The sequence below is a fragment of the Salmo trutta genome, chromosome 8 (genome assembly GCF_901001165.1).
Source record: "Salmo trutta chromosome 8, fSalTru1.1, whole genome shotgun sequence".
Classification (NCBI taxonomy): Eukaryota; Metazoa; Chordata; class Actinopteri; order Salmoniformes; family Salmonidae; genus Salmo; species Salmo trutta.
In genome coordinates, this window is record NC_042964.1 from 50,531,830 (window position 1) to 50,554,247 (window position 22,418).

The window sequence follows — 22,418 nt, forward strand, 5'->3', positions numbered from 1 at the left end:
CACCATAACCTCTCTCTCCCAACTTCCTTCCATCTGTCCTTCCTTTTCCTGTCTCTCTCCCATCTGGGAGGAAGTGACCTGTGAACCATAAAGATGACCTGAATATTTATATCTTATAAGAATATTCAGAAATGCAATCTAAAAGCTTTTGATAATCTGCATATCCCGTCTGTCGCCCTGTAAAACTGCACAAATTTTGCCCTTGAAAACCGCAGTTATTTTATTCCGATAATTATTGAGTGTGCTAATTTACCCAGCATGCATTAAGTGTTCAGTCTAGTCTTCATTTGCATTCCAAGGCAACTGGCACTGGGACTGGGTATCACTCACCTCTTATGGGTGGTGTATTGGCCCTCATCTCTTCCACTAGCCCAAAACTAACTAACTAACAAACAGATATACACAGAGGACGTGTCCTGACTGTCGGACAAGATCAAGTAACTCTAGATGACCAATTCTATTGTTTATTCAGCTACCTGTGTGTTTGTTTGTGATGACAGTTTAAGGCCAGGGAGGTCAGCTTTCCTGAGTCCCCTCTGGCGTTGTTAGGAGTCTTAGTGGTCAGCTTTGGGAATTAGTTCTACAGTATTGCATGTGTGATTTATAGAGTACAGGAGACCTTCTTCCCTTATACTGTAGACATGAATAACCTGCTTCACACTGGACTGACTGACAGTCCACCACAACCACAGGAGGCTGTTGAGGGGAGAACGGCTCATAATAATGGCCGGAACAGAGCAAATGGAATGGCAACAAACACCAGGAAACCATGTGTTTGATGTATTTGATACCATTCCACTGATTCTGCTCCAGCCATTATCACGAGCCCGACCTCCTCAATTAAGGTGCCACCAACCTCCTGTGGTCCACAACATACCCAAGGGTCTCCTGATTATCAAAGGGTGCACAGCATTTAAATTCATGAAGTAGAAAAAATACTGTTTAATATGGGGAGGACGGGCTCGTGGTAATTGCTGGAGCGGAATCAGTGGAATGGTATCAAATATAACACATCCATGTGTTTGATGCCATTCCATTCACTCTGGCCATTATTATGAGCCATCCTCCCCCCAGCAGCCTCCACTGATACATAGATTTACATAACCTAGAATGGCGTAGCAGTACATATTATTCTGGACAGGGAGGCTGTGGCATTGCTCTTAGTTGAGCATCATGGTCATGTCCACCCAGGTGCGAACCTCGGCGACTCAGGTGTACACAGAGGGTAGAGGTAGAGCCACCACTGCTGCCCCAGGACACAATACCGACCAGGCTCCACACCTTGTTCTTCTCACTGACCAGGGGGCCGCCGGAGTCCCCCATGCAGGAGGAAACACCTTTGCCACCGGCACAGATCATCATTTTGTGAATCATGTTGCCCCAGTGCTTCTTGCACTCCTCCTCAGACAGGAGGGGCACAGCACCCTGCTGCAGTTTGTTGGGATCATTTGCAGGCCGGTAGCTGCTCATGCACCAGCTGGAAGTCACACAGGCCATGCCAGCGGCGAAGATGTCTTCGTACGAAGCCAGGCACACAGGAGACACTTTGGCACTCAGGGTGGTGGGGGTGGCCAGCTTGATCAATATTATGTCATTTTTGATGGTGCTGGGGTTCCACCAGGAGTGGGTGAATACTTTAGCAGGCTTCAGGATCTGGATGGCTTCATTGCTCATGAGCATGTCGTGCTCGCCGGTGGGAGGTCTTGACATCGCAGTGAGCAGCAGTCACCACCTAGTACTTGTTGATCAGGGAACCTCCACAGAAGTGGGTACCAGATTGCTGCAGGGACACCTGCCAGGGCCAGGAGTTGGGCACAGCCTCCTCACAATTGATGACGCGGCCATAGCCACGGGGGAGATGGCGGGGGTTCCGCAGCCAAACACGAGACAGGAGACGAACCAGAGAAAGCCATTGTGGTTACGTGACAGTCTAGAAGACAGAGATACTAATTATCTCCAAACCCCATCCACCTGTAACCAATCAGAGACTGTGGTTTGTCCACCCCTCCCAAAAGTTGAGGGTAACCATGGTAGAATATTAACCTCAACGATGTCATCCTGGTGGAACCAGTCTGATAAGTAGGGACTCCAGACTGATAAAATTGTAAACTTAGCAATCAGGCTGGTTCTACAAGAGTGAGACTCTGATCAAAACAGCCTTTTATCCTAGCTTAATGCTAATATATATATATATATATATTTATTATTATTATTATTATTTTTATTTATTTTTTATCGTATTTTTTTATCTTTGATTATTGTGTGCTTGTTGACATTTACTACATTGATTGAAAGGAACTAGGAACATAAGCATGGACTACTGTAGGTAGTTATGTTAGCTACAAACATATATTTGGTAAAGCTAGGCACATGCCGAAACTTAGCTGTCTTGCTAGCTGACTTTGCTAGGAAGATAGCTGGCTGTGAAGATGGTTAACCAGCTAGCGGAAGCTAATGACATGGCTGATGCTAACAAGCTAAGCGAGATAGGAAGCTAACCTATAATGCATTATGCTCTCTGGCCTTATACCAAGTAGTATAAGCCACTAATAAGTGTATTATAAGGCATTATGAATGCATTTATAAGGCATTATGTGTATGCCTCATTGAAAGTGTTACCAGGTAATGTCAGTATTTAGCTTTGATCAATAGGGGGTCAATTGTTGTTTGTTTTCAATGGCCGTTTTCTGTTACAACAATGTTTACTATATGCTTAGTACTATTGCATGCATAGGTTTTTACTTACTATTTTGTCAAGTTGAGGTTAGTCGCTGGCTAATGCTTCAGTCTGCAATTTAACTTAAGGATCCGCCCCTTTTTTTCAATTTTGCCCTAAAATGACATACCCAAATCTAATTGCCTGTAGCTCAGGACCTGAAGCAGGGATATGCATTTTCTTGATACCATTTAAAAGGAAACACTGAAGTTTGTAGAAATGTGAAATGAATGTAGGAGAATATAACACATTAGATCTGGTAAAAGATAATACAAAGAAAAAACCATGCATTTTATTGTATTTTTCTTGTACCATCATCTTTGAAATGCAAGAGAAAGGCCATAATGTATTATTCCAGCCCAGGCGCAAATTCGATTTTGGCCACTAGATGGCAGTAGTGTATGTGCAAAGTTTAAGACTGATCCAATGAAGCATTACATTTCTGTTCAAAATGTTGTATCAAGTGTGTATCAAATGTGCCTAATTGGTTTATTAATAACTTTTCATGTTCATAACTGTGCACTCTCCTCAAAAAATAGCATGGTATTCTTTCACTGTAATAGCTACTGTAAATTGGACAGTGCAGTTAGATTAACAAGAATTTAAGCTTTCTGCCAATATCAGATATGTCTATGTCCTGGGAAATGTTCTTGTTACTTACAACCTCATGCTAATCGCATTAGCCTACGTTAGCTCATCCGTCCCGCGGGGGACCCGCTGATCCTGTAGAGGTTTTAATCGACTCCTAGGTTTTTTGTGGTAATGTCTCAAAATGACTACATGTAATGCTATGAGCATTTCTGTCTTTTCATAAAGGCTAGGTTGTCAGTGCAGCGACAGTGTGAGTTGGGCCTTTGTCCGAGCGTGCATGTGTGTATTAATGCATGTGTCGGCAGGTATGTGTGTGACTGTGCACTGATTCTCTTCCTCAATAGTGTGCAGCGATTTCTACAGTCACACACAGCAGATACATCACAACATACGCCATTTTAACGAGTATAATCAGGAAGTGTTCATTCCATCTCTCGCTCAAAATGAGTATAACATCCTGGCGTTTTAAAGCAATTTTCTACATTTTACATACTATAAAACGTTCTATTTTCACACACCCAAAATGCAGACTAGAACGCAAATATGGGTATTCAGACACGGTCTGTGTCTTTACTTTGGATAGAGAGGTAGAGCGAGAATTGGAATGAACACTTCCTGATTAGCCTCGTTAAAATGGCATATGATGTGATGTGTCTGCTGTATGTGACTGTTGCAAACCAAACGCTAGGCTAGATACAAGGTTAGGTCATACGTTAATGGAAGCTTATTGCTTTTCTTTTGTCATTTGCTGTCGTGAAACTTTCAGATAGAACAGCAACATGTATGTTTGCATCATACCCTTGGAATATTGATGATATACACACAGCTGGAATGCTGTTTCAGCCAATCAGCATCCAGGATCCAAAATACCCAGTTTATAATAGCCCTTATACACTTGGTTTTAAGTTTTGTCAATGATGCCGTGCTACTACTTTTTTTTTAAATGTATTATTATTATTATTTCTTTATTGAAAATCCGAAACATACAATATACTTGCAGTGAAGCCGCTCAACAACTACATTAAACCAGTCATCCAACAGACTCCCATTCAGAGCGACACACAGAAGCATCCAGGGTCAATGCCCTGCTCAAGAGCACGTTGACAGGTCTCCCACTAGGTCAAAAAACGTGAATCCAAACCCTCCAAGATCCCCCCCCCCCACAGTTCCCCAATAGCTGTCCCTCAACCATTCGAGACCCCTAACGCTAGCAGTAGATTCAGTCAGCAGTAAACCGACTGTGGTAACACTTTACATTTAGTTCCTCTCGTGTACTAAAACATTACGTTGTGATTGTAGTAATCATACAATTACTACACAAGCATATTTTTTTATGTTCAAGTATGTTTATTGAATGTCATGTTCAGTTCAGACCAATGGGTGGCACTCTCAGTCTTGGTAGCTATAATGCTTAGGTGTTGTACATTACATAGTAATATATAGAATGACATAGCAATACATAGTATGACATAACAATGCATAAAATGACATAGCAATATACAGTATGGACAGGGACGCTGCAGCATGGCTCTTAGTTGGCGGCCAGGGTCTGGTCCACCCAGGAACGGAGCTCGGTGACGCGGGCGTACACAGCGGGGGTAGTGGTGGAGCAACGGCTGCTGCCCCAGGACACAATACCGACCAGGGTCCAGACGTTGTCCTTCTCACAGACCAGGGGGCCACCGGAGTCACCCATGCAGGAGGTAGCACCAGCACCACCGGCACAGATCATGACGTCGGAGATGCTGCTCCCCCAGTGCGTCTTGCACTGCTCGTTGGACAGCAGGGGCAGAGCAGCCTGCTGCAGCTCGTTGGGGGTGTTGAGAGCGTTGTAGCGCAGCAGACCCCAGCCGGTGGTCACACAGGTCATGCCAGGTGCGAAGACGTCGGCGGTCTCAGCCAGGCACACAGGGGACACGTTGGTGTTCAGGACAGCAGGGGTGGACAGCTTGATCAGGGAGATATCGTTGTTGATGGTACTGGGGTTCCACTTGGGGTGGGTGAACACCTGTGGGTGAGGAGAGGGGGTGCGGTGGGTTGAGGGAGAGAAGGGACGGTTAGAACTGAAACCTTTATGAAATGGAGAGTTCGGGTAGGACTACAGGACGACATTGCTCAGAGACACTGATTGGATCAGCCGAGCTGGCGGGGGATAGGCTGATCCTAGATCAGCGCCTGAGGGGAACTTCTACCCAGAGCTATAGAGGAGGATGTGTGACTGTGCTGTACCTTAGCGGGCTTCAGGATCTGGATGTCCTCAGCGTTGTTGCCGCTGCCCTTCTTGTGCTCTCCAATGATCACGCGGTGGTAGGTAGCGACGTTGCAGTGAGCGGCGGTGACCACCCAGTTCTCGTTGATCAGGGATCCCCCACAGAAGTGGAAGCCGCTGGTCTGCTGCAGAGATACCTGCCAGGGCCAGGAGTGGGGCACAGCCTCCTCACCATTAACGATGCGGGCATAGCCAGACACCTCTGGCTTGATGGCGGGGATGCCGCAGCCTGGTTACATGAGAACATTTAGTAAACACTTAGCTCGTCATGTTTTCTAACAACAGTAAATGCTTTGTTTAATGCAACATACTCAACCATCGGCATCCAACGTACGGAAGTGTTTCCAAATAACACCACCAAGTGCTAACAATGTAGCAGTAGCACATCATGAGAACAGTAGTGGTCCAAGACCAGAGCCTTGAAGAACTCCACAACTTACTTTTACACTCTTAGCATTAAAACAAGGGTTAAGGGTTAAATCAAGGAGGTAACACTGTAGGTAAAGAGAAGGTGTGAATACTCACCGTAGGCGGCGCTGACGAAGGCAAGACAGGACACAAACCAGAGGAAAGCCATTGTGAGAATGTGAATGTCTAGTGGTTCGGGGACCCTATTTATTCCCAACCCCACCCGTCTATAACCAATGGGAGACCGAGGTGTGTCCACCTCACTCGAAATTGAGGATAACCATGGTAGAATATTAACCTCAAGGAGGGGGATGATGTATCCAGCTGCTTATCGATGCTGGGCGATCAGACTGTTCTCAGCCATGTAACAGGAGGGTTAGAGCAGTTATCGAAACATGACCTTCAGTGCTCTCAGAAACTGTGCTCCAAACAGCCTCTTATCATCACAGAGGGAGAGGCCCCCTTCCCACTCAACCCTATTACAATGACATTTTAGTCATTTTCTTTAGCAGACGCTCTTATCCAGAGCGACTTGCAATTAGTGCATTCGTCTTAAGATAGGTAGGTGAGACAACCACATATCACAATCATAGTAAGCACAATTTCCTCAATAAAGCAACTATCAGCAAAGTCCGTGCTAGTAAGAAAATGACAAGTGTGAGTATTAGTGCAAGAAAGACCTCTCCTCCCTCGCATCTTATAGTACATCTCCCATGGTTCATTGAGACATAGGAAGCAGTTTGAACACTTTGTAAGATAAACCATTACTTATAGTATGTGGAACATGTTGTTTCATTAGGAAAGGGTCATTGGAGTATTTAAATCAATGGTTGATTGTTTTCATTCTATATACTGTATCCAATGTCATTTTAAATGTATTTTCAAACCAGAGATGTGTATGTATAGCTCTGAATAGTGCTAGAGAAGGATTTAGCTAACAGTTTTAAGACTTTATATGCAACCGTTTTATACAGTGCTATGTTGGTGGAGCATGGTGTTTGCAATGCCAGGGTTGTGGGTTCGATTCCCATGGGGGACCAGTATGGAAAATAAATTGTATGAAATGTATGCAATTCACTACTGTAAGTCGCTCTGGATAAGAGCGTCTGCTAAATGACTAAAATGTAAAAATGTAAAATTCATATTGCATGATCATAAATGAATTTGAGTCTCATGTAGAAACATTTGGTATTTTCTTGTTATTTTTCTAATTTTGTAGTGATGTAACCCTATTTCCTACATGTGTCCTTGGTTGGCCTGATAACACATGTCCATTCCCTCTCCACTGGAAAAAACACACCTGCAATTCAAAACCCCAGATAACAACTATCTAGGGTCCCTTTCACTGTGTGTTCCTCTTGTTTTAGTCTTTTGACTTATATCACTGAAGGGTATTACATACTAAAATGACTTTGTCCTCGATCCTTACACCTCTATCAGGCTAACATAATGTTACCTATTGCTATCAGACTAACATAATGTTACCTATTGCTATCAGACTAACATAATGTGACCTATTGCTATCAGGCTAACATCATGTTAGCTATTACTATCAGGCTAACATAATGTTAGCTATTACTATCAGGCTAACATAATGTTACCTATTGCTATCAGGCTAACATAATGTGACCTATTGCTATCAGACTAACATAATGTGACCTATTGCTATCAGGCTAACATAATGTGACCTATTGCTATCAGGCTAACATAATGTGACCTATTGCTATCAGGCTAACATAATGTTAGCTATTACTATCAGGCTAACATAATGTTACCTATTGCTATCAGGCTAACATAATGTGACCTATTGCTATCAGGCTAACATAATGTTAGCTATTACTATCAGGCTAACATAATGTGACCTATTACTATCAGGCTAACATAATGTGACCTATTACTATCAGGCTAACATAATGTGACCTATTGCTATCAGGCTAACATAATGTGACCTATTACTATTATGCTAACATAATGTGACCTATTACTATCAGGCTAACATAATGTGACCTATTGCTATCAGGCTAACATCCCTCATTGTGTCAAACCAGTTGAGAAAAAATGAAAGTCTAGATTTTCACGGCCCATCCATATTAGTTTACAACATCAACATATTAGTTTTCCCTGTTTTAAAAATGAAAACAGTAGCAACTTCATGTACAGTGCAACTTAATGTAAAGTGTGACCTTATGTAACATAATGTAAAGTCTGACCCAATGTAATGTAATGTAAAGTCTGACCCAATGTAAAGTGTGACCCAATGTAACGTAATGTAAAGTGTGACCCTATGTAACATAATGTAAAGTCTGATCCCAAGTAACGTAATGTAAAGTCTGTCCCAATGTAAAGTGTGACCCAATGTAACTTAATGTAAAGTGTGATCCAATGTAACTTAATGTAAAGTGTGATCCAATGTAACTTAATGTAAAGTGTGATCCAATGTAACTTAATGTAAAGTGTGACCCAATGGAACTTAATGTAAAGTGTGACCCAGTGGAACTTAATGTAAAGTGTGACCCAGTGGAACTTAGTGTAAAGTGACCCAATGGAACTTAATGTAAAGTGTGACCCCAAAGGCCAAGGCGTTGTATCTCTGCTGTGCTTCCACCAGTCAGTCCTCAATAGACCTGTATAGCTGTGCTGAATAATCAGTCCTCAATAGACCTGTATAGCTGTGCTGAATAATCAGTCCTCAATAGACCTGTATAGCTGTGCTGAATAATCAGTTCTCAATAGACCTGTATAGCTGTGCTGAATAATCAGTCCTCAATAGACCTGTATAGCTGTGCTCAATAGTCAGTCCTCAATAGACCTGTATAGCTGTGCTCAATAGTCAGTCCTCAATAGACCTGTATAGCTGTGCTGAATAGTCAGTCCTCAATAGACCTGTATAGCTGTGCTCAATAGTCAGTCCTCAATAGACCTGTATAGCTGTGCTGAATAGTCAGTCCTCAATAGACCTGTATAGCTGTGCTCAATAGTCAGTCCTCAATAGACCTGTATAGCTGTGCTGAATAGTCAGTCCTCAATAGACCTGTATAGCTGTGCTCAATAGTCAGTCCTCAATAGACCTGTATAGCTGTGCTGAATAATCAGTCCTCAATAGACCTGTATAGCTGTGCTGAATAATCAGTTCTCAATAGACCTGTATAGCTGTGCTGAATAATCAGTCCTCAATAGACCTGTATAGCTGTGCTCAATAGTCAGTCCTCAATAGACCTGTATAGCTGTGCTCAATAGTCAGTCCTCAATAGACCTGTATAGTGGGCTTGATGAAGCTTGGCAAGACCACATGCTTTCAGAGCCACTCACCCCGACCACCTGGCTTTTACCCTGATTTACTCTGTGTTCACTATGATTAAAGCAGTCCTTTTGTTCATTAAACACCCTTTTGTTTTCTTTGTGTCCGTCGCAAGTTCTCTAACTATTTCCTGTCGAACGCCAGCAGAGGCCAAACGAGGCAGTAACCACCAGCCTCGCAGTTAATTCTCTCAACATGACTAAGAATGAGTGTCCCATTGTAAACTATGACTTTGCCTGGAGGAGTTTCCTACACCACTTCCTCTGTAGGGTTTTTTATTCACCTTCGTTAAGAATGTGTTTTTATTTCTGAAGTTATAACCCTCTCTTTTTTGAGGGAGACCAGTCAAGATCCAGTAGGAGATTACGGTGAAGTGGCACATTATGGTGAGGGAGAGTTGCTTTACAGTTAAAGGGTAATTGAAGCCGTTACTTGCTTCAAAAACATGTGGTAATAATATAATATAGTAATATGATGGTAATAATATAGTAATATAATGATAATATAATATAGTAATATAATGGTAATAATATATAGTAATATAATGGTAATAATATAGTAATATAATGGTAATAATATAATATAGTAATATAATGGTAATAATATAGTAATATAATGATAATAATATAATATAGTAATATAATGGTAATAATATGATATAGTAATATAATGGTAATAATATAGTAATATAATGGTAATAATATGATATAGTAATATAATGGTAATAATATAATATAATGGTAATAATATAATATAGTAATATAATGGTAATAATATAGTAATATAATGATAATAATATAATATAGTAATATAATATAGTAATATAATGGTAATAATATAATATAGTAATATAATAGTAATAATATAGTAATATAATGATAATAATATAATATAGTAATATAATGGTAATAATATGATATAGTAATATAATGGTAATAATATAATATAGTAATATAATGGTAATAATATAGTAATATAATGATAATAATATAATATAGTAATATAATATAGTAATATAATGGTAATAATATAATATAGTAATATAATGGTAATAATATAGTAATATAATGATAATAATATAATATAGTAATATAATGGTAATAATATGATATAGTAATATAATGGTAATAATATAATATAATGGTATTAATATAATATAGTAATATAATGGTAATAATATATGCCATGCAGCAGACACTTTTATCCAAAGTGACTTAGTCATGCGTGCAAACATTTTTCGAGCAAGTGGTTCTGGGAATTGAACCCACTATCCAGGAATTGCATAGGGGTGGCAGGTAGCCTAGTGGTTAGAGCGTTGGGCCAGTAACCGAAAGGTTGCTAGATCGAATCCCTGAGCTGATAAGGTAAAAATATGTCGTTCCGCCCCTGAACAAGGCAGTTAACCCGCTGTTCCTAGGCTGTCATTGTAAATAAAAATGTGTTCTTAATTGACTTGCCTAGTTAAATTAAAAAATTAAATGAAAAAATGAATTGCAAGCTCCATGCTCTACCACCTAAGCTACAGAGGACATACACATGAAATGTGTGGCCCGTCACGTGAACCGCAGTACGGGTTCACACTATGTGCTTCTTTCACTAGGGCTCGTGTTGTTAGTTACTGTCTCTGTCTCGCTCAATGCTCTCCTCTGACTCTCCTTATTGCATTAGATGATATCTCAAAGATGCTACAGTTTAAAGAGTCCAGCGAGCCGTTGGCCTCATTCCTTCACTAAGTCTGTGTCTCTCTCTGCTCTCTCCACAGTCTCACTGCGCGGTATGGTAGTCCCCCGGGTCACAGTGGAACAGGAGCAACACTACAGAAGAAAAACACAAGGTATGACTCTCACATGGCTAACTTTCTTTCACCTTTCAGTTCATGTCGACATGAATGACACATATTGTGTACTTTACTGTACAACCTCTTAAATTCATAATAATCTACTTGTGAAAATCTTGGCACAAGGGAGTTCTTACATTTGGTTTGGTAGTGCATCTATCTTAGAGGATTTCATAATGGAATACTTTGTGTTGGCTATTCTCTGATGCCAAACTAATATCGGCACTTGGCGATCGTAGGCGTCAGTGACGTGCGTGAGCCATTAAACTCAAGCCTATGTGGATTAGGGGCCATTTTACTGAATGCTGCATTGAACAGAATGACTTGCTGTGGTGGCTTCCAGCCAGTTCCAGGCTCCTATACTTCACCAGGCCAGTTGTCTGGCTCCCAGAGCATTTGTTTCTCCTTTGACGGTAGTGGCTGGTGGGAACCAGCGTGCTGGCAAATTACTTAACGCAAACCCCGCCAAGCTATGTGAAATATGTGCTGGACAGCATTGACAACCCTGTGGGTTGTATTCCCCTTCAGAGCATTGACAAGCCTATGGGTGGTATTCCCCTTCACAGCATTGACAAGCCTATGGGTGGTATTCCCCTTCACAGCATTGACAAGCCTATGGGTGGTATTCCCCTTCACAGCATTGACAAGCCTATGGGTGGTATTCCCCTTCAGAGCATTGACAAGCCTATGGGTGGTATTCCCCTTCAGAGCATTGACAAGCCTATGGGTGGTATTCCCCTTCAGAGCATTGACAAGCCTATGGGTGGTATTCCCCTTCACAGCATTGACAAGCCTATGGGTGGTATTCCCCTTCACAGCATTGACAAGCCTATGGGTGGTATTCCCCTTCACAGCATTGACAAGCCTATGGGTGGTATTCCCCTTCACAGCATTGACAAGCCTATGGGTGGTATTCCCCTTCACAGCATTGACAAGCCTATGGGTGGTATTCCCCCTCACAACATTGACAACCCGTCAGCTGATGTTGTTGCTGAATAGCCGTGTACAAGCTGCTTTGCTCTTGAACACAGCTGTTAACTAAGGGAATATATATCCAATATTTACACATGTATCAGAGAAAGCGGGGATTGTAAATAGTACTGTAAATATGAGTCTGGTTGTGATGTGTGTGTGTGTGTGTGTGTGTGTGTGTGTGTGTGTGTGTGTGTGTGTGTGTGTGTGTGTGTGTGTGTGTGTGTGTGTGTGTGTGTGTGTAGCGCAGCGCGTGTGTAGCGCGTATGTGTGGGCCGTCTTCACCACCCGCTGGAGGGCCATGATGTAACTGGTCAGGATGCTCTCGATGGTGCAGCGGTAGTATTTGGAGAGGCCGCCTTAGGAAGTAGACACTGCTGCGCCCTCTTGACAAGAGTGTTGTTGGTCCATGTCGTCCTCGGTGATGTGAATGCAGAGGAACTTAACACTGCTGACTCTCTCTACTGCAGTCCCGTTGATGTGGATCTGGGCGTGGTCCCTTGGATCGGAGCGTGTTTCCTTGGATCGGAGCGTGTTTCCTTGGATCGGGGCTCGTTTCCTTGGATCGGGCGCGTTTCCTTGGATCGGAGCGCGTTTCCTTGGATCGGGGCTCGTTTCCTTGGATCGGGGCTCGTTTCCTTGGATCGGGGCTCGTTTCCTTGGATCGGGGCTCGTTTCCTTGGATCGGGCGCATTTCCTTGGATCGGGGCTCGTTTCCTTGGATCGGGGCGTCTTTCCTTGGATCAGGGAGTGTTTCCTCCTCTGCCGATGAAAATCCCACTAACACTTGAATTAAAATGAATAGAATGATTAAAATGACAGATTTTTCCTGATGCAGATTGATATGTGAAAATAAAAACTCGTGGTCACGTGACCTGCACCCGTAACTTGAAACGAACTACATCGTTGATGAAGAGTGCACGTTTTCTTCCATGAATTGGAAGGGGTCAGGGTAGAAATGTGCCAAATTATATCATTCACTGAAAGTATTGTACATGAAGACATTAGCCCTGTAGTTTCAGTTTGTGGCCATAAATGTACCTTTGATTTACTGCAGAGGATAACCATTGGGCATGAACAGTTGTTTTATTGTGAGGTACTAGCCTACACCCCCAGGGGGATTTTAATGTCAACAACATTATTCAGGAAATACAGTCAATGTGAGTTCCCAGCACAATGGTAGCCTCACACGTTTATGAAAGCTCCTGTGTTTGATTGGCTGAAGGCCTTAGTTATGTTGCTACCTTGGCAGTTTTATATGTGAGGATATTGTGCCTTGCAAAAAAACTCAAGCAACTCTCCAACTATTGCTCCACGATGCATTTAATGGATCTCCAACCACTAAACACATTGTGGGGCAAACAGGAATGCCAATGTGCTGGAGTTTCTTTCTCTACTATTAAAGTGTTGCCTCTATGCTCCTAGAGCTGTGTAAAGTGTTTCCTCTGTGCTCCTAGAGCTGTGTAAAGTGTTTCCTCTGTGCTCCTAGAGCTGTGTAAAGTGTTTCCTCTGTGCTCCTAGAGCTGTGTAGTGTTTCCTCTGTGCTCCTAGAGCTGTGTAAAGTGTTTCCTCTGTGCTCCTAGAGCTGTGTAAAGTGTTTCCTCTGTGCTCCTAGAGCTGTGTAAAGTGTTTCCTCTGTGCTCCTAGAGCTGTGTAGTGTTTCCTCTGTGCTCCTAGAGCTGTGTAAAGTGTTTCCTCTGTGCTCCTAGAGCTGTGTAAAGTGTTTCCTCTATGCTCCTAGAGCTGTGTAAAGTGTTTCCTCTGTGCTCCTAGAGCTGTGTAAAGTGTTTCCTCTATGCTCCTAGAGCTGTGTAGAGTGTTTCCTCTGTGCTCCTAGAGCTGTGTAGTGTTTCCTCTATGCTCCTAGAGCTGTGTAAAGTGTTTCCTTTATGCTCCTAGAGCTGTGTAAAGTGTTTCCTCTATGCTCCTAGAGCTGTATAAAGTGTATCCTCTGTGCTCCTAGAGCTGTGTAGTGTTTCCTCTATGCTCCTAGAGCTGTATAAAGTGTTTCCTCTATTCTCCTAGAGCTGTGTAAAGTGTGCAAACAAGCCTCTTCAATTGATTTTGAGCTTAAAATCCCTACTCCACTCTCTCAGCAAACCTGCTTACCTGGGTCCTATTCACTAGGAACCAAGCAGAAGCAAAAAGACAAATGGGGAGGGACTACCTGAACTTGTTCAATAAGAAACTCTTGTTTTTCGTTGGAAAATGTTTTCTGTTGCAAAGCATTTTGTTTCATTTTGCTATAGTGTGCACTAATGGATACACCCCTGGTGTGTTGACAGTGTTTCGGCATCTCACCCTCAACTAACAGCACTTAAAAAAAATAAATAGCCATTTAAATTCATCATGTTCGCAGCAGGGGGCGGTGTTTGACAGCTTGTCCGCAGCCTAGAGCACCTGTCTGTGATGCTGATAGAAGCGATTCCAGGGAAGCTTTGGTAATTGTCCTGAATATACAGCGACAGACGTACTGACTTGCTAAGAAACCTGTTATTCAATTTGACTGACTCCCCTGAGCTTCCTGCCAGAAGCAGACACACACACACACACACATTTTGTTTTATACATACTGTGTCTCATACTGATAATACTCCTTATCTTTCGCATAGGTATGTACTGTCAAACACACACACACACACACAGACACACAGACACACACACGCTCTCTCTCACTAATATAGATAATGGGCTGAGCATATGGCAGGGTCTTCTGTTCAAGTGGGCGCTCTCGCTCCATCTCCTCTCTCTCTCTCTCTCTCTCTGCCCCCCACCCATCCCTCCTGCCTGGTTATATTTGACATTACCTATTTGATGTTACACACATTCACTCATGAAGTCATGCTTATTCAGCTCACGGGTCTCCAGGTGCCCCTCTCAGCCTGGGTGGGTGGGTCGGTGGTTGTGTGTGTTTGTACATGTGTGTATTGAGTCTGTTATCTGTCCCATTTTCTTTTTTTTGGAGGGGGGGGGGTTGTTTTGCAGTGAGCACAGAGACACCCTGTCAGTTTGAAGCCGTTTCCTCTAGCCCTGACTGACAGGGAGAATAATGTGTCTGGCCACCCCTCTCCCTCTTCCCCGTCTTAAAAATAGAACTGCGTGCTGGAGACCCCGGGTGCATCCCAAATGGCACTGGTCAGAAACAGTTCACTAAATAAGGACTAGGGTGCCATTTGGAACACAGGCAGCCAGGAGGGACATCAGATACATCTTAGTTAGCCCCGTCCCGGAAATGAAGGATTATATCTTAGTAGGATGTTATTATTTCTGATCATGATGCATTGGTGGCAGGATGTGGTGAAATATGTATTGACAGGGTGATGAAAGTGTATAATTTTTTACATTTACATTTTAGTCATTTAGCAGACGCTCTTATCCAGAGCGACTTACAGTAGTGAATGCATACATTTCATAAATTTTTTCCCCCCCCGTACTGGTCCCCCATGGGAATCGAACCCACAACCCTGTATCATTACCAAGTGGATGGAGCTTCTAGCATATCTACATCACCTGGTTTTTCATTTTACCATCTATCCATTTTCCTGCCCAATGATGTCTAGAACCACCTAGACTCCTCAGTCACTGGACCAAGACATTGTAGGGTGCCGTTTGGGACACACATTGAGTAATGCATTGATCCTTGGGTTGAAGACTGGAGATAAGAGACTCCTACGTCACAACAGAAGGAGTTCGTGTTACTCTTGTTCCATCAATCATAACATGACGTATGGATTGACTCAGTCGGGACCAGTCCATTGTCTGTGTTGCATTGCGAGTTGGCTTTTTACTCTGAAACAGAAAGAAAAAGGTACACGTTTACTCGTCACAGTATGATTTCTGCCACCACAATTTTAGACGCATACGTACCCAATTCGGAATGTGTGTTTTATTGTCTGTTTGACACACACAGTCATGTTTACTATCAAACAGACTGTCTCCTCTATGTGGTTTAAATTCAGTAGGAGAGAGAGAGGTTGCATCTCAAATGACACCCTAGTCCCTATTGTTAAAGTTGCGACAGTTCGTTTCTGGTATCAGAACAAAATAGTCAGCACATAGTACCTTCTGATTTTTTTGTACTTTAATTAATGCAAACACGTGTGTGGTAAATGGGTGGTTCGTATATACGGTCTCGCTGTTTTACCTCTCAGGGCAAACAGAGAAGAGAACGACACCTCCTATTGTTCTCGCTTATATACTCTGACAGTGATAGTTCCCGCTCAATGCTGGCCTGTCAGAGGGAGGAGGAGCGTGGTTTAAACTTGCTCCTCCTATCGTCGGCGTACAGGCTGGTCCCAGCCTAGTGACGCACTTCCTGTCTTCAGCAGTTGATTTATCCGTAGTTTATATACTTAATATTGTAGCATAGCTTCCCCGGTATATTATAAAGGTTATGCATACAAATAGCCAGTTCAACCCTAACACTATATAGTGCACTACTTTTGACCAGAGCCCTACTGTAAGTAGCACTATAAAGGGAATAGGTTGTCATTTGGGACGTTTCCCTAGATGCATTACCGCAGGGCTAAGATGTTAATTCTCTGGTTGTGTTGTTTTGACCCTTAGACATTACTTCACATTGCCATCTAGTCCCTCAAGCTTCCTCAGTCTGCTTCTGTGACAGGTTAATGCGCTGTTGTTAAGTCTCTTTGTCCAGGGTTACGATGCCTAATTAAACTCTCATACTCCCCTTTAATTGCCAAGCTTTTAGGAGTGTCAGTTTTAAAGGGCCAGTCATAAATGATGTGGATTGGATAGTGGGGTAGTTTAGATGATGGAATCCCCATGGGGAAATGGGCTTAGCATCTTTCATGAAACAACAACACAGAGCAGTTCATACTGTTCACCAGGTCTCTCTCTTTATTTCTCTTGCTCTCTCTCTCTCTCTCTCTCTGAAACCAGATTTTTTTTTCTGTATCACTCTAAAGAGGCTTAGTGTGTTTGGGGCATGAATGAAGGTTTTGTGTGTTTTGCGGACCGGTAATCAAAACTGTATGAACTTCATAAAGATATATGGTAATGGTCATGTGATTAAATAATTTTCTTTGAGATGTGATCATGTTTTTCCAGGACAAAAGCAGATTTGTATAGATTTCACTTCCTCGTAAAGGTCAACAAGTCCATCCGCAAAGTTGGACGTCAGCAACATATTTTCCAGGTCAATTACCTCACTGATAAAACATCCAAAACAAAGTAAAAGTTCCCAGAAAAAGACCGTTCATGATGACCATTAATTTATTCATGCCCAAGGCAGTTACCTCGCCAGATACATTGAAGTGTCCAGCTTGACTCAAGGACTGTGGGTGCATTCCGTGCGTGTTACACTGAGCCTTTTAACCATGCTGATTGGTTCATCTCAGTGTTTAACCAATCAGGAGGTTGTTTGGGTGCAGTACTGAGAAGACCTTGCTCTGTCAGTGTAGTGGACTGTGAGATCCGTTAGCATGCTTTAACGAGTCTCTAATGGAATAATGAGCCTATGGCCTCTCCCCCCTCTGGGACTTATGACTGCGCTCCAGCTGTAGCATCAGAAGTAAACATCCACATTAGACAATTTGTCCACAGATGCTGAAGTGTGTATTCTCTTGTGTGTGTCCCTGAGAATACATGTAGTCCTTTCAGCACAACACTAGCTGTGTGTGTGTGTGTGTGTGTGTGTGTGTGTGTGTGTGTGTGTGTGTGTGTGTGTGTGTGTGTGTGTGTGTGTGTGTGTGTGTGTGTGTGTGTGTGTGTGCTTGCGCTTACATCGGCGTATCCGTGTGTGGCCTCTTATGCATGTCCCAGAGAGAACATAATGGTCCTTTAAGCACAACACAAACACATTACCTAGCTAGACTTTTCTTTTTGTTGCTCTGTGTGTGTGTTCACGCTTTCTCCTCACCCTGCTGTGTTTTCGTCTGCAGGTTGCCAGGGCCGACCAGGGTGTCCGCTGCAGGCAGCGTGGCCCCCAAGGGCCAAGGATCCTCCAACCTCAACAGGAGGAGTCAGAGCTTTAACAGCATCGATAAGAGCAAGCCTCTCCAGTATGCTAGTGGCAATGACAGAGGTAGGTGAACCTAGAATCAGGTAGAAGCAGGCCTGAGCCGTATGAGCCGAGCCGAACCAAACTGTTCTAATCTAGCCTGGTTACACAGTTGCTGGAACGATGATGAAAAAGACACAATGTAAAACCAGCGCAGTTTGATTAGGATCAGCACAATAGTGTGAAAATGGTGATATGGCCGTGTCTAAACTCACCTTCCATAAGGTTTAAACAGGATCAGGAAAACCTGTAGTGTCTTAGAATTACCCTGCGTTTCTACAGCTGTTTTCCTCAGGGTCGGTCAGTACCATTCAGCATTTATATTTTTGAGCGCATGGTCCACAACATGCACTAGGTGGCACCACTGATAAACACAGTGGGCTGGACAGAGCAGCGGACGCCAGCACACTCCACATTAACCAGTCTGCTGAATCATATCAGCAGTGTAGTTGACCAGAGTTGTAGGGTATTCGTTTAGGGAGAAGGCAAGACGGTGCATTTCACAGCATGGTGAGTGGTAGTGGTTAGACTGCAGAGCTGTGGGGCTGAATCACACCATGCTCTGCCAAGCATAATAACCTGCCATCATGACACATTTTGTCACACACTCGCTTTCCTTATTTTATTATTGTCATATTACTTTTATCCGAAAGTAAGTGGATGAAATTATTTGTCTGTGTCCTGAATGGTAGCCTGTTCCCTATATAGTGCATTACTTTTGACCAGGGCCCTATGGGCTTGGGGAAAAGAGGCTTCAACAAGGCTCTTTTCTTAACAAGCCCCTACCTGGTGGTTCTTTAAGCTTATATTATGTTTGTAGATATTGAATATTTGTCTCTCAGTATTTTACAATGATCGTACAGTAGTGGTACCATTCCCTTTACAGTCACGTCTCCCTTCATCCCTCTGTCACTATCACAGAGTTATGGTCGTCAATGGAGTAATGGTCGTCAGGGGACTTACAGTCGTCGGTAGAGTTATGGTCGTCGGTAGAGTAATGGCCATCTGTAGAGTTACGGCCGTCTGTAGAGTTACGGCCGTATGTAGAGTTACAGCCGTCTGTAGTAGAGTTACGGCCGTCTGTAGAGTTAGGGTCGTCTGTAGAGTTAGGGTCGTCTGTAGAGTTACGGTCGTCGGTAGAGTTACGGTCGTCGGTAGAGTTACGGTCGTCGCTAGAGTTACGGTCGTCGGTAGAGTTACGGTCATCGGTGGAGTTACGGTCGTTGGTGGTGTATGGTCGTTACGGTCGTCGGTAGAGTTCCGGTCGTCGGTAGAGTTCCGGTCGTCGGTGGAGTTCCGGTCGTCGGTGGAGTTATGGTCATCGGTAGAGTTACGGTCGTCGGTAGAGTTACGGTCATCGGTAGAGTTACGGTCGTCGGTAGAGTTACGGTCGTCGGTAGAGTTACGGTCGTCGGTGGAGTTACGGTCGTCGGTAGAGTTACGTTCGTCTGTAGAGTTACGTTCGTCTGTAGAGTTAGGGTCGTCTGTAGTGTTAGGGTCGTCTGTAGAGTTAGGGTCGTCTGTAGAGTTAGGGTCATCTGTAGAGTTAGGGTCGTCTGTAGAGTTAGGGTCGTCTGTAGAGTTAGGGTCGTCGGTAGAGTTAGGGTCGTCGGTAGAGTTAGGGTCGTCGGTAGAGTTATTAAGGTCGTCGGTAGAGTTACGGTCGTCGGTAGAGTTAAGGTCGTTACGGTCGTCAGTATAGTTATGGTCGTTACGGTCATCGGTGGAGTTACGGTCGTCGGTGGAGTTACGGTCGTTGGTGGAGTTACGGTCGTTGGTGGAGTTACGTTCGTCTGTAGAGTTACGTTCGTCTGTAGAGTTAGGGTCGTCTGTAGTGTTAGGGTCGTCTGTAGAGTTAGGGTCGTCTGTAGAGTTAGGGTCATCTGTAGAGTTAGTGTCGTCGGTAGAGTTAGGGTCGTCGGTAGAGTTAGGGTCGTCGGTAGAGTTATTAAGGTCGTCGGTAGAGTTACGGTCGTCGGTAGAGTTAAGGTCGTTACGGTCGTCAGTATAGTTATGGTCGTTACGGTCATCGGTGGAGTTACGGTCGTCGGTGGAGTTACGGTCGTTGGTGGAGTTACGGTCGTTGGTGGAGTTACGGTCGTCGGTGGAGTTACGGTCGTCGGTAGAGTTACGGTCGTCGGTGGAGTTACGGTCGTCGGTAGAGTTACGGTCGTCGGTAGAGTTACGGTCGTCGGTAGAGTTATGGTCATTACGGTCGTCGGTGGTATTATGGTCGTCGGTAGAGTTATGGTCGTTACGGTCGTCGGTAGAGTTACGGTCGTCGGTAGAGTTACGGTCGTCGGTAGAGTTACGGTCGTCGGTGGAGTTACGGTCGTTGGTGGTGTTATGGTCGTTACGGTCATCGGTAGAGTTACGGTCGTCGGTAGAGTTACGGTCGTCGGTGGAGTTACGGTCGTCGGTAGAGTTACGGTCGTCGGTGGAGTTACGGTCGTCGGTGGAGTTACGGTCATCGGTGGAGTTACGGTCATCGGTAGAGTTACGTTCGTCTGTAGAGTTAGGGTCGTCTGTAGAGTTAGGGTCGTCTGTAGAGTTAGGGTCGTCTGTAGAGTTAGGGTCGTCTGTAGAGTTATTAAGGTCGTCGGTAGAGTTATTAAGGTCGTCGGTAGAGTTATTAAGGTCGTCGGTAGAGTTATTAAGGTCGTCGGTGGAGTTACGGTTGTCGGTAGAGTTACGGTCGTCGGTAGAGTTACGGTCGTCGGTAGAGTTACGGTCGTCGGTAGAGTTAAGGTCGTCGGTAGAGTTCTGGTCGTCGGTGGAGTTACGGTCGTCGGTGGTGTTACGGTCGTCGGTAGATATAGGGTCGTTACGGTCGTCAGTATAGTTATGGTTGTTACGGTCGTCGGTGGTGTTACGGTCGTCGGTAGAGTTAGGGTCGTTACGGTCGTCAGTATAGTTATGGTCATTACGGTCGTCGGTGGAGTTACGGTCGTCGGTGGAGTTACGGTCGTCGGTGGAGTTACGGTCGTCGGTGGAGTTACGGTCGTCGGTGGAGTTACAGTCGTCGGTGGAGTTACGGTCGTCGGTGGAGTTACGGTCATCGGTAGAGTTACGGTCGTCGGTGGTGTTACGGTCGTCGGTAGAGTTATGGTCGTTACGGTCGTCAGTAGAGTTACGGTCGTCGGTAGAGTTTCGGTCGTCGGTGGAGTTACAGTCATCGGTAGAGTTACGGTCGTCGGTAGAGTTACGGTCGTCGGGGGTGTTATGGTCATCAGTATAGTTATGGTGTTACGGTCGTCTGTGGAGTTACAGTCATCTGTGGAGTTACGGTCGTCGGGGGTGTTACGATCGTTGGTAGAGTTTCAGTCATTACGGTCATCGGTAGAGTTATGGTTGTTATGGTCGTCTGTGGAGTTACGGTCGTCTGTGGAGTTACGATCGTCGGTAAAGTTTCAGTCATTACGGTCATCGGTAGAGTTATGGTCGTTACGGTCGTCGGTAGAGTTACGGTCGTCGGTGGAGTTACGGTCGTCGGTGGAGTTACGGTCGTCGGTGGAGTTACAGTCGTCGGTGGAGTTACGGTCGTCGGTAGAGTTACGGTCGTCGGTGGAGTTACGGTCGTCGGTGGAGTTACGGTCGTCGGTGGAGTTACGGTCGTCGGTGGAGTTACGGTCGTCGGTGGTGTTACAGTTGTCAGTAGAGTTATGGTCGTTACGGTCGTTACGGTCGTCGGTAGAGTTATGGTCATTACGGTCGTCGGTAGAGTTACGGTCGTCGGTGGAGTTACAGTCGTCGGTAGAGTTATGGTCATTACGGTCGTCGGTGGAGTTACGGTTGTCTGTGGAGTTACGGTCGTCGGGGGTGTTACGATCGTCGGTAGAGTTTCAGTCATTACGGTCGTCGGTAGAGTTATGGTCGTTACGGTCGTCTGTGTAGTTACGGTCGTCTGTGGAGTTACGGTCGTCGGGGGTGTTACGATCTTCGGTAGAGTTATGGTCGTTACGGTCGTCGGTGGAGTTACTGTCGTCGGTGGAGTTATGGTCGTTACGGTCGTCGGTAGAGTTACTGTCGTCGGTGGAGTTACGGTCGTCGGTGGAGTTACTGTCGTCGGTGGAGTTACTGTCGTCGGTGGTGTTACGGTCATAGGTAGAGTAATGGTTGTCGGTAGAGTAATGTTTGTCAGTAGAGTTAGGGTCGTCAGTAGAGTTAGGGTCGTCGGTAGAGTTAGGGTCGTCTGTAGAGTTACGGTCGTCGGTAGAGTTAGGGTCGTCAGTAGAGTTAGGGTCGTCAGTAGAGTTAGGGTCGTCTGTAGAGTTAGGGTCGTCTGTAGAGTTAGGGTCGTCTGTA

The 22,418-nt window shown here is 44.3% G+C and overlaps 2 protein-coding genes across 9 annotated transcripts in view; one reads left to right on the forward strand and one right to left on the reverse strand.

Annotated features, from left to right (window-relative positions):
• LOC115199164 (neuron navigator 3) overlaps positions 1-22,418 on the forward strand; it is a 389,962-nt gene that overhangs the window by 243,947 nt on the left and 123,597 nt on the right. For all 8 annotated transcript variants that reach the window (XM_029761788.1, XM_029761784.1, XM_029761785.1 and 5 more), the window contains exons 6-7: positions 11,045-11,116; positions 17,995-18,137. In XM_029761788.1, the coding sequence (XP_029617648.1) occupies positions 11,045-11,116; positions 17,995-18,137 (215 nt within the window). The remainder of the gene's footprint in view (positions 1-11,044; positions 11,117-17,994; positions 18,138-22,418) is intronic.
• On the reverse strand, positions 4,634-6,158 carry LOC115199165 (chymotrypsin B-like). Its single transcript, XM_029761790.1, has 3 exons — positions 6,102-6,158; positions 5,537-5,805; positions 4,634-5,315 (listed from the first exon to the last, which is right to left on the reverse strand). Exons 1-3 carry the CDS (start codon positions 6,151-6,153, stop codon positions 4,839-4,841), a joined length of 798 nt encoding a protein of 265 aa, XP_029617650.1. The 5' UTR covers positions 6,154-6,158; the 3' UTR covers positions 4,634-4,838.